Genomic DNA, 12,238 nt, shown 5'->3' with positions numbered 1-12,238 from the left:
ATGGCCACCTCGGACCTTTAGTTCACATAGATCCATGCAACTATCGAATTAGATGGCTGTACTTTTTGATTCCTTGGTCTATTGCTGTGCTGGACAAGTCTCCAAGTAGGGCTGGTTATTCCTGCATGCAATTGCTCTCTCTCTCTCTCTCTCTCGCACATAGTTTTCCAAATCCCTATGTGACTTCTTTATGTTTGTAGCCAATCCTGTGATATTCAATATATCCATCTTGACCATAAGTTCTTTCGCAGTAGACTAACCAAACTGTAGCATATGTTGGTGCAGACGAATACCTCATGTATTCTTGTTGCCTGGCCTGCACTGTGTACATCATATGTTTGACGCGTAGACTGTGATAGTTTTCACAAGTGATAAACTTGGAAATCCTTAATAAATTCACAGCCGTGGCCCAAACCCACATCGGTTTAGGTGTCGCCAAGACTCTCGACAGGCGCCAGCTTTCCCGTTCCCTATCAACGTCATTGCTCAAACTCCCACGTGTGTCTCTTTTGGTGCTTCACCAATTCCCTTTTGCTTTGCAATTTGAATTATCCGCTTATTCCGGTCAGCGCAACCTATCTCTAGCATCTGTGCGCTGTCCGGGCTTGAAATCTGCCAACGCGACAAACCTTTCCGACATTCATCCACTGCCCCCACCCCTGAGCACACACCCCAACGGCCACGATGAGTCGGTAAGCAAGATCAACATTGAATTTTGCGAGTGCTTGTCTGATAAGGGATTCGCAGGACCGAGGCCGATTTGGCCATCAATATCCGCAAGGCTACTAGTATCGGTAAGTCATGGATCGGGCATGAGGCCGACCTGGGAGAGCGGACATGATGAGCTGACAATTTGACAACAAACAGAGGAAACGGCTCCTAAACGTATGTACTGATCATATTTCCTTGCCCTCCATCAAACGGATTGATGCTACTTCGGCTTTGCCCCGTCCGAATTGAACTGACCATCCCCGCGCCTGTAGGGAAGCATGTGCGGAGCTGCATTGTCTATACGTGGGACCACAAGTCATCCGCGGCTTTCTGGGCTGGCATGAAAGTGTACGTTTAGAGATATTCGGCAGGCATTCAAATGGGCTGTTATTCTCAAGATGGCTGACACAACCCTTCACAGGCAACCCGTCCTCGCCGATGAGGTCCAGACGTTCAAGGCTCTGATCACAATACATAAGGTTCTTCAGGAGGGCCACCCCACGGTTGTCCGCGAGGCACAGCAGCATTCCAACTGGATTGATAGCTTGATGCGAGGAGTCGGAGGCGACGGCGTTCGAGGTATGGATTCCACGCAGGCCGACTGAGTAATTGCTCTCTGCTCGAGGAGTGGCGACGCATGCGATGGACGGTATAATGACAGTTCTGGATAGGATATGCGCCGCTCATTCGGGAGTATGTCTTCTTCCTCGAAGCGAAACTGAACTTTCACCGCAACCACCCTGAATTCAACGGTAAGTCGTCCGCGGTTGAGTAGTTCTGTGACGGGCGGGTGTCTCTGACAGTCGTAGGCTTGTTCGAGTATGAGGAGTACATTAGTTTGAAGTCGATCAACGATCCGAACGAAGGGTGAGTACATACCTGGTCTTTACGACAACGACAACGGACAGAGATGTTGACAGTCACACAGTTATGAGACCATTACCGATTTGATGGCTCTGCAAGATCAAATTGATTCTTTCCAAAAGCTCATCTTCTCGAACTTCCAGTCCGGCACCAACAATGAATGTCGAATCTCGGCATTGGTGCCACTTGTGCAGGAGAGTTATGGCATCTACAAGTTTATCACCAGCATGCTGCGAGCCATGCACACAAGTATGTTGTCTTGGCCCTTGAGTTCGGGTTCGATAGCCGCTGACTGATTTTTCCTGTAGCCACCGGAGAGGATGAAGCTCTGGAGCCACTCCGAGGCCGATATGATGCCCAACACCATCGCCTTGTTCGGTTCTACTATGAGTGCTCCAACCTGCGCTACCTAACGGGTCTCATCACCATCCCGAAGTTGCCACAAGACCCACCAAGTTTGCTTGCCGAAGATGACGATCGCCCAGCTCTTCCCAGGCGGCCAGCGAAAGAAGTGGAACATCAGCCCTCGCCGCCGCCAAAGGTCGCTGCTGAACCAGAGCCGATCAATGATTTCTGGACAAACGAAGCTAAACGCCAACAAGAAGAGTACGAGGCGGAGCAACAACGCTTGCAGCAACAATGGGAGGACCAGCAACGCCAACAAGTCCTCGCTCAACAGCAAGCCCAGAACGATTTCGAGGAGCAGCAACGTATGCAGGCGGAACAGCAGCGATTGGCACAGGAGCAGCTTCTCCGCGACCAGTACCAGACACAGACACAAGGTCGACTAGCAGAACTGGAGCAGGAGAACCTTAACGCCCGTGCGCAGTATGAGCGCGACCAACTGATGCTACAACAATATGACCGCCGTGTTAAAGAGGTTGAGGAGCAGATGAACCACCTGAACTCAAATCTGAACTTGCAGAATGCCTCGAAGGACGATCAGATACGATCCCTGCAGGAGCAGGTGAACACCTGGCGATCCAAATACGAGGCATTGGCGAAGTTGTACTCCCAGCTTCGACAAGAGCACCTCGATCTTCTGCAGACCACAAAGAGCCTCAAGCTTAAGGCAGCTTCTGCACAAGAGGCAATTGACCGACGAGAGAAGCTGGAGCGCGAGCTGAAGACCAAGAACCTGGAGATGGCCGACATGATTCGGGAACGTGACCGTGCTCTGCATGACCGGGACCGTCTGACAGGAACCAACAAGGATGAATTAGAGAAGGTCAAGCGCGAGCTTCGCATGGCTCTTGAGCGTGCTGAAAACGCAGAACGCTCAAAGGGCACCGAGATATCGTCCTTGCTGTCCAAGTATAATCGTGAGATGGCTGACCTGGAAGAGTCCCTTCGAGTGAGTAGCTGTTCATCCTGCTTAGGTCTGCGATTTATGCTGACCTGGTAGATTAAAACGCGTGCGTTGGACGAACATTCCAGTCGCAACAACGATCGCCAAGAAGACCTCGACCTGTCTCTTCGTGAGAAGGACGAGGAGATTGAGGTGTACAAGTCTGGTATGGAACAGGCTCTTATGGAACTGGAAGAGCTGAGACTGGTAAGTGGTGATCTTGACAACATTCGATGCCTGCATACTGACCATGTTTCAATGTAGAGCCAAGGCGATGTCGACCATGCGCTAGATAGCCAGATTGATACCGTGCTTCACGGCGCAGTCGCGAAGATAAACGATATTATTGACTCCGTGCTGCAGACTGGTGTGCAGCGTGTCGACGATGCTCTGTATGAACTGGACTCGTCCATGCAGGCCGGTAACCAAAATGCCTCTCCTCCATATGTTCTTTCGCAGATTGAAAAGGCCTCGGCTTCTGCCACTGAGTTCTCAACAGCTTTCAACAACTTTATCGCCGATGGCCCCAACAGTCCCCATGCTGAGATTATCCGCACAGTGTCCATCTTCTCTGGATCTGTCTCGGATGTGTTGAGCAACACCAAGGGCCTCATCCGCTTCGCCAATGACGATAAGAGCTCCGATCACCTAGTCAATGCGGCTCGCAAGGCTGCTCAGGCGACCGTGCGGTTCTTCCGTGGCCTGCAGTCGTTCCGTCTCGAAGGTCTGGAACCACTACAGAAGACTGATGTGGTTATCAATAATAACCTCGAGGTCCAGCGTGATCTGCAGTCGCTATCCAAGCTGGTTGATTCATTCGCTCCCAGGAATACTAAAATCAGCACCAGTGGTGATCTGGGTGACCTTGTCGACCAGGAACTGCTCAAGGCCGCCGATGCCATTGACGCAGCTGCTCAGCGTCTGGCCAAACTCAAGAACAAGCCCCGTGATGGATACTCAACCTACGAGCTGCGCATCAACGATGTCATCCTTGCTGCCGCCATCGCCGTCACCAACGCAATCTCGGAACTGATCAAGGCTGCCACAGAGACCCAGCAGGAGATCGTTCGCGAAGGCCGCGGAAGCTCATCTCGCACTGCATTCTACAAGAAGAACAACCGTTGGACGGAGGGCTTGATCTCTGCCGCCAAAGCAGTGGCCTCTTCGACAAACACATTGATTGAGACTGCCGACGGTGTAATCTCAGGCCGTAACTCGCCAGAGCAACTCATCGTCGCCTCCAACGATGTTGCAGCTAGTACTGCCCAGCTTGTCGCGGCTAGTCGTGTCAAGGCAACGTTCATGAGCAAGACCCAGGACCGCCTGGAGACCGCCAGCAAGGCTGTTGGTGCCGCTTGCCGTGCCCTCGTACGACAGGTGCAGGACATCATCAAGGAGAAGAACCGCGACGGCGACGATGGAGAGGATTATGGAAAGTTGAGCTCGCATGAGTTCAAGGTCCGCGAAATGGAGCAGCAGGTATGTGACGTCCCCTTCCCCCTTGTATTCCCTTTGTCCAATGCTGATATGTCTCCTCCCAACAGGTTGAAATCCTCCAACTTGAGAACGGTCTCGCTCGCGCACGCCAGCGTCTGGGCGAAATGCGCAAGATCTCCTACCAGGAGGATTAGGGAAACCATCCCATGTGTCTTTCGTTCTTGGCTGTATGTGTATATTCTGCATCTCAATTTCGAGGAGTTTTGTTTTGTCCGTGTCGCACTTTTCGCTCTTCGATGGGCTCTTCTCCCCAGACCCCGTAGTTAGTTAGTCTCTTGTTTTGATTTCCCATAGCGAATCCAAGCAACTCACCCAGTTCTCTGGATTATTGTAGCACATGAATCTGCTCTCCTGAATCCCCGTGCCCATATTATGATCCCAGTAGACAACCTTGTAGAGCTCACGGCGTACGGTCGCAAGGTTGCATAATCGGACATGCACGTTTCGCCTCCTGCGTGTCCCCTGTTTAACGCTGCATGCCAAGCCTTGTCTCCATACTCGATTGATGGAGCCATGCCCAGGTGGGTGTTAGTGCATGCCGACCCGTGGGTGGAGTTTATTAGCGGCAGCATGTCAACAAAGACTATCGAGACGTCACCTCATGCATGGAGACAAAGAATCAAGTGTATGGGCTTCACTGTGTTATCGGAGCTTCGAGATCAAAGCAAAAGGCAAAAATTAGACCCAAAGAGGCCCTGAGCGAGGTAATGGGCTTGTCTCGTTCGTAATCCAGAAAACGTGGGATTTCATGCAATGGTTGGCTGTCGAAATATTTTACTGAAAACCCACAATGCAAAAAGATGCGACCGTATCCTTGAACTGCGTTTCTAGATCTCCATTTAATTTACATGTTACAAAAGAGAAAGCAGTTGGCGCAAAATCAATTGAATTGAATTGCTATTTAAAATACATTAAAAAAAGACTCAAATGGCAGGAAAAGAGCGACTGGAAAACCCCGCGGGAAAGAAAGCCAGTCAGCCCAGTTCCTGAGAACTTATCATGAGCCCATACGGAAGAATTGAAGACCGAAACAAATCGGCGGAGAAGTAGCTAGTAATACAGGAGAATCTTGCGACAGACTCGCAATGGAAAGATATCGAGGAAATGCAGGAAATCCTCGATCGAAATGAACTTTTTTTTTTTGAAGTTTTTTGTTTTCAAGTTTTTTTTGGGGGCATCGTTCTGAGCTGTAGTCGAAAAGAAAAATGTCCATCTGATTGGTGAAAATGATAGTTGTATCCTCATGGGCAACCGGTTCGCGAAAGGAGGTAAAAGACGTAGTAAAATTGTTGACCAGGCCACGTCAGGTATCGCTGAACCGAATCGAGAAGAATCCATAGGGAGCAGACACTGGAGAACTCTATGTGTAGAGTTCACCCAGGCTGGCCATAGTAGTAGTGAAAGAGTCGACGTTTTCTGGGTCATAGATGATAGGAAGTCCATGGTCGCACTCGGTGTCAAGAGAAGAGTACATTTCTTCAACCTCAAACTCTTCAATTGGCCACTGAGGAACGTTGTCAAATACCCAGTTCTGAGGCTCATGGATTGTGCCCTCAAAGGCTGGCTCCACCGCGAACACATCTCCATTTGAGAGGATGTGCTTATTCCATTCCTCATCACGCACTTGAGCGTAGTTGTTGTCGATGCAGTGCTGCACGACTTCATGAACAGAGATAATGGGAGGGTTGAAGTTAGCCAAACATGACACGGCGATCTTCTGCAAAGCGAGGCCGTCATGTCCATGGGGCTGCACATTCCAGCCAGCCAGGGCGAGATAGTTATTGGCAGACACAATCCCAATCAAAGGCAGGCAAAGCTCAACGAACTCAGGGAGCGAAGGAGTGTCGACATTGAAATGATCACGGATAATGGTGTAGGCCTTGGCGAGGACAGTCCAGTGAGGCTTCAAGGTGTCGTCTTGCCACAATTCACTGATGGCAACCGACTTTACCTTCTGAGGGACCCCAGGGAACATTGGAGCGCAAAAACCTATAACACTGTCAGAAGTGAATTGATAACAAGAAAGATGCTACTTACTGCGGAAGATCATAAAAGAATTAAGCGGACGCAGGCGACGTTGCTCCAATGGGGACGGGAGCACATCCTGCATCACTTCTCCAACGCATCCGGTAGTAGAGTCGGGGTGGAGTTCCTGCATAGGAAGAGCTTGGTCGATACGCTTTAGCTCCAGCACGCCATTTGCATAAACAAAGCGCGGTCCGGTAGGCAAGAGTCGGGGCTGCTGGAAGTAGTTTGCAGGAAGCTCACGTAGGATGCTGTGTGCATACTGTCCCACAGGAGAATCCTCTGGCCAACGTCCCAGGACCCTAAGGGCATGCTGGAAGGGCAAGGTTTCAATGTACCGAAACAAAAGCATCTCAAGGTGAGCAGGACCGTATCCCGGGGGAATTGGAACACCACGAGCAGTAGACATGTTGAGCAATGCAAGTAAATGTTCAAAGTAAAGAGAATAAGTGAAGAGATAAAGAGTTGGGATCTTAGGTGTTGGTGAAAGGGGAAAAAAAGAAAATGAGGTAGAGAGAGAAGAGAGAAGAAGGAGGAAAAGAATAAACGAGGGGGAAAGTAAACATAAATACTGGCCGTAAATTGATGGCAGACGAGGTAGGGGACGAGGTGGGTGAGGAAGTAGGTGATTTCTTTGTTTGCGCAGCAACACCAATCACAAGGTCTTATCCCAGGAGAGACTTCTTTATAGGGAATAGTACCAGTAGAACAAAGAAAGTTAATTATAGAGGGATAAGACTAGGCAAAAAGTCACATTGACATCAAGTACTATTTTGATAACCAGGTCGTACATGTTAGATACCTTTGGCCATACGGATCGTATTGCTTAGTGAACACATTGCTTCCATGTTTAATGATTAATATAATATTTTATATATCATGATAGATTTTTAATATATGATTTCTATCCGTGCTAGCTCTGTGCTACAACATATGCATGTATGTACCTAGATACCTTAGGTATCTATGTACATATGTACATAGGCAACGGGTTAGTGGATCTTCCCAATTTCTCCACGTGGCACTGTAGATCCGGGGGCTAGTGCCCGCAGCTACTTAAACCTTAAAATATAACAAAATTAATTTGCACAAAATACATGGTATATACATACCTAGCTTAAAGCATGTACTAAGCCGGTTTTTTTTTTATATATATAGAGAATCTTAGTTTTGTGAAATAATTATCAAAACTATATATATGATTGATATGGGAGGAAGCCCAAGTATCCAATTCCATTTACCAGAGTGTCAATAAGGTATCTACCCAAGGTGTATCTTTACTTTAAAATTCATGTTCCTATAGCAAAAAAAAGGCAAACAAAGTATGCAAACAATCATATGGCATATGGGCAAATTAAACAAAGAAATTAAACAAAGAAGCAGGCACCCAATCAAAGCTTGGGTCAATGAATAAAAAGAAACCAAGACAATAGAGACAATAGAGACAATAGAGACAATAGAGACAATAGAGACCGATAGCTAATCAGAAAATACAACCAGGGTGGAATGGCAAACCGCAAACCGCAAACCGCAAACGGTTCACCCAAGGCAGCCATGGTGTCAGGACCTAGAAGTCTTCATTAAACTTTCTTGATATTAACTGTCCATTACATGCTATTTCGGTGCATTGCATCCTCTCAAATTGAATTGCCAAGTGTCTTGTACGAGTTGTTGGCAGACGTATTTTGTTGGGACAAGAGGAGACCTTGGGAAGCTACGACATAGTCATATATGCGTACGCCCATGAGCTGTCCAGAGCTTTCAGTATCCAGTAACCCTGTTGACTCTATAATGAGCGTATACATATCAGCTATAGCAATCAAAAATCGATATCCAGCTATGAAATATTCAGCATGTTTGTTGATTACCGAGGGATATTCCCTTCCTAGGACATGGATTTATTGATCTTGCGTTGCAAATGGTGAGTTCCAGTCACTGGCCCAGATGAATGTGGGACACCGCCATTGCGTACCCTTTTCCTTTTCTCCGCTAGGCCCCAATGGCCGAGGACAAATCCAAAAGGAGCGGCCGCGATTCATTCCAGGTTTCTTCGTGGTCAAGCTGATGCACGGCTCTTGGTGTCCATCACACCGTGGAACGGGTTTTTTGGTAAAAAGCTTTGACCAATCCTCCTTGCTGACAATCGGGTCAATTGTTATGTCGTCAATGAGCTTGCTGGCCGTCGGACATTCGGTAGAAGTGTCAGCTTCCTTTCTTATGGTGTCTTCTTGGGACCCTGGAGGCTGCGAATTGATTACTGGAGCTTCCCGTTTCTCTTGTGATATTTCTGATAGTCTGTCGTTGAGTGATGATGTCAAGGAGCCTGAGAAAGCCATGGATGACTGAGTAGCTTCATATACATTGAGCGTTTTTGGCTTGAAGAAGCCCATCAATGTTCTTTGGCCTGTCACAGAGACCTCGGAAGGCGTCGATACAGTGGACTTGGAGCGTTTCGCGGATTTAGTGTGTAGGGGCTGTGGGCGTTTGCGAGAAACAGTCTGAGCGTGTTGATTTCTCTCAGTGATAGGCGTAGAAATCTTTTTGGCCGAGTCAGTGGATTTCAAGGGTGTGTGCATAACTGTGGATTCTATGGTTTGAGTCGTAGGCATGTTGTCTAGTGTAACGGCTAGTTCTACCGACTCTGACGGAACGCTGGTTGGTTTACGAGCGAACATGTCCTTGATGCTTCTGCGCTTGTCAACGTCGAATTCGGGGAGCAAACGCCCTGAAGCGGGCAATGTGCACTCGCTTGAGTATTCCTGTTGACGCTTGCCACAGTTAAACATGCCTAATGGGTTGAGAATATCCCGTATGTTTACCTCGCCCCCGGGCTGATGTACAGACTCCTTGATGACAGCATATACAGGACAGTGGTCCGATCCCTACAAAGCAGTCAATCGATAATCCACAGCACAAACGAGAGAAGTCCATACCATCAATCCCTCTTGAATATTTGAGTCAGAGAACCAGTTCTGCATATCCAAGCTGCACAACACATAGTCAATCCTTGAGCCGTAATTCCCTGGCCGAGCATTGACCTTTTGATCCCAGCATGTATACATGCCTGTACGATCTGGGTTGAAAGACCTGCAGACATCGAAAAGGACAGGATCTTCCCTGCCTTTGTCGCGTTCGCCAATAACCACGCCATCTGATATCAAGTGGTTGAATAGACGTCGAGAAGGGCTAGATACAAATTCCTCCTCTGTCATCGTACCTTTTCGTATGGCCTCGATTCCATGAGCGGCATCAATGCCCTGTTTTGAAATATTTATATCCCCAGCGATCACCACCTTCTTCCCCATCGCAGTCAGGTTGCGGATTCGAGAATCTAGGGCATTGAGAAAGTCCATCCGGAAGGTATCCCGACTCTCATCTCGATAGGCGGGGCAATAGACACCAATGAGGACAAATGCAGGAAACTCTAAAATGACGCAGCGTCCTTCGGAGTCGAGGGTTGGTGCATCTATCCTGATATTGGGTACCGAGCTCAAATCCTCTTGCTCCTCTTCCGAGTTCGGCCCCTTGGGCTTTATAGTGGGCCTGGAAAGTTGACCAGATGTTGGATATCCACCAATTTGCTGATCTTCTGGAAGACTGTAAAAAGATGTTGAGGATTTCGGTGGGCAAAGTACTCCAGTAATGCCCTCTTCTGCCCTTATTGGAGAACATGTGGCATTGCGCGTGTAAATCACAACACCCGAGTATCCTAAAGACCGTTAGTGTTTTGTATAGACATTATCCGAGTATAGCTTGCCTTTTTTGACTCGAGGAAGACTAAAATAGCAGTCCCAACCTGAAACCAAGACCATGTCATCGCGTAGGTCTTTGCGCTGAATCTTGGTTTCTTGGAGAATTACAATATCCGCCTCCAGTATATCAAACATGGACTTTGGGCCAAATAAGCTTGGCGTACTCGGGAAATGTAAGAATGCACACTTACCTCGAATGTGCGCGTTCCTCTCCATGGCTCATAGGAGAACGGGTTTCTGATTGCTATATTAGTGTTGGACAGGTTCAACTGGCGGTGTTTTCTCATACCGTATACCATTAACTAGAAAGTGATGCGTCGTTGTTATATTTTACCACTCCCATTGCCACAGACAATTCAGATAACTTACCATTCCATGTGGTGATACGGAATCCCATGTTGGACGCTAGTGCACTAGAGGACAATGCAGTATTTGTTAGGATGCAAATGATTGAGAGAGATCGAGATGCTACAAATAAAAAATCCGAGTTAATCAAGGACCAGGACCCCTCCTCTAGTTGTTGAATCTAGGTCACGGATACGGTAATACCTAGGGTGCATCCTGACGTCCATACATATCCTAAATTAGACACGTGACCTGCGTGGGCCTGTGTTTGCCTGGTATATTAGGCTTCATGACATCAGGCTACTTACATTACATAATCCGGGAAATCACGGGGATGCGCTAAAAGCGGCTTTGGACCTCATCGCACCACTTTTGACCTCCACCACCAAAGAACTCCTTAGAGCATCACCCACCATGTTCCCTCAGCGCAATATTGGTCGCCTGTCCCAGCGTGCTTCGCAGCAGATGCGTTCCGCTCCGGTCCGCTCCACTATCCAGCGCCGTTTCAACAGCGCCGAGGCCAAGCCTTCTTGGATCGTCGACAACGAATTCAACCGCGAGAGAGCTGCCGTCAAGCACCATGCTGCCTCTACCAGTGGTATGTACCACATAACTGAGCCCAATCAATTTTTTGCCGCATGGTCGTTGACTGTAGATACTATCCGTTACTGACCCGATGATTGTACAGACCTATGGCGCAAACTGTCCATCTTGTATGTTTCCGCCCTCAATAGCAGAGAAAAATCTAATTCCTTCACAGTGCCGTGATCCCCTGCCTGATTGGTGGCGGTCTCAACGCCTACAACCTCTGGTCCGAGCACTGGGAGCACTGGGAGCACATGCCCCCGCTCGAGGAGCGCACCGAGTACCCTTACCAGAACATCCGCGTGAAGAACTTCCCTTGGGGAGACGGTGATAAGGTATGTGAACTCAATTATGCTATGTGCTGAAGACTCGAGCTAATCAATGTCTGGAATAGACCATCTTGTGAGTTCCGAGTTTCCGCGCCCATCACGTACTTTACACTGGCTTGCAGAACAGCTAGTTTCTGCAATTTTTAATTGGATGATCTGCTTCCAAGCGGATTGTCTGATCTTCCCTCACTACAATGTCACCCACTGAAAGTCAGAACTAACTCATGAATAGCTGGAACTCTGATGTCAACTACCACAACAAGGACAAGGCCACCTAAATTAGCTTGCTCTCAATCCTCCCGCATACTCGAGACTCCCTTCGAATCCCGCCAGGAAATCATTGAGTGCATGCCAGGGCTGGCTTTTTAATGTACATGTACCCCACTGTCGCTCTAGGGTTGAAACACAGTCAAAAAGCTTAGGGAGCTGAAGGTCCGACAGAATGAAGCGAAGCTTACTATTTACTACTCAACTTTCATTCTTGCTACTATTTCTTTTGTCTCTTTTTGGATCACTGGTTTATCCACTCGTCTCGAAACCTACACATGTGTTTCCAAGCTTGCATCAGCTGATGATCGTAATCGCCCATCCGGATAAGTAGATACTGTGACTAAGATCTTTAAAGACCGGCCATTTTTCGACTAGTGCTTTGAATGGTGTAGAATCATGTACTTTGAATGTTTAAAATACATTTCTTATAATGTGCTTCACTCCATAGAAAGATACACCAGAGCGCATGGGAGATCAAATTATTTACTGCAGCCTAATTCGTAGCAGTCATC

At 48.1% G+C, this 12,238-nt stretch overlaps 4 protein-coding genes across 4 annotated transcripts; 2 read left to right on the top strand and 2 right to left on the bottom strand.

Moving 5' to 3' along the window:
* Positions 1–684: 684 nt before the first annotated feature.
* On the top strand, positions 685–4,554 carry N7479_000973 (putative cytoskeleton assembly control protein Sla2; the record flags this gene model as incomplete). Its single annotated transcript, XM_057248671.1, has 12 exons — positions 685–692; positions 748–794; positions 868–885; positions 984–1,059; positions 1,133–1,290; positions 1,383–1,463; positions 1,521–1,578; positions 1,640–1,824; positions 1,884–2,929; positions 2,981–3,130; positions 3,188–4,402; positions 4,468–4,554. The coding sequence occupies 12 exons, from the start codon at positions 685–687 to the stop codon at positions 4,552–4,554; spliced, it is 3,129 nt and encodes a 1,042-aa protein (XP_057113103.1).
* Positions 4,555–5,780: 1,226 nt separating this feature from the next.
* Positions 5,781–6,854, bottom strand: N7479_000972 (uncharacterized protein; the record flags this gene model as incomplete). The annotated part of the gene is made up of 2 exons (XM_057248670.1): positions 5,781–6,409; positions 6,458–6,854. 2 exons carry the CDS (start codon positions 6,852–6,854, stop codon positions 5,781–5,783), a joined length of 1,026 nt encoding a protein of 341 aa, XP_057113102.1.
* Positions 6,855–8,343: 1,489 nt separating this feature from the next.
* Positions 8,344–10,594, bottom strand: N7479_000971 (DNA-(apurinic or apyrimidinic site) lyase APN2; the record flags this gene model as incomplete). The annotated part of the gene is made up of 6 exons (XM_057248669.1): positions 8,344–9,327; positions 9,379–10,154; positions 10,242–10,335; positions 10,389–10,434; positions 10,487–10,499; positions 10,567–10,594. 6 exons carry the CDS (start codon positions 10,592–10,594, stop codon positions 8,344–8,346), a joined length of 1,941 nt encoding a protein of 646 aa, XP_057113101.1.
* Positions 10,595–10,956: 362 nt separating this feature from the next.
* N7479_000970 (cytochrome c oxidase subunit VIa) lies at positions 10,957–11,734 on the top strand (the record flags this gene model as incomplete). Its single annotated transcript, XM_057248668.1, has 5 exons — positions 10,957–11,140; positions 11,231–11,255; positions 11,303–11,462; positions 11,522–11,529; positions 11,689–11,734. The coding sequence occupies 5 exons, from the start codon at positions 10,957–10,959 to the stop codon at positions 11,732–11,734; spliced, it is 423 nt and encodes a 140-aa protein (XP_057113100.1).
* Positions 11,735–12,238: the final 504 nt, after the last annotated feature.

Source organism: Penicillium vulpinum (genome assembly GCF_028829585.1).
Source record: "Penicillium vulpinum strain IBT 29486 chromosome Unknown utg000001l_segment0_segment0, whole genome shotgun sequence".
NCBI classification, from domain to species: domain Eukaryota; kingdom Fungi; phylum Ascomycota; class Eurotiomycetes; order Eurotiales; family Aspergillaceae; genus Penicillium; species Penicillium vulpinum.
Note: the sequence above shows the minus strand (reverse complement) of the source record. Positions and strands in the feature narration are given on the sequence as shown.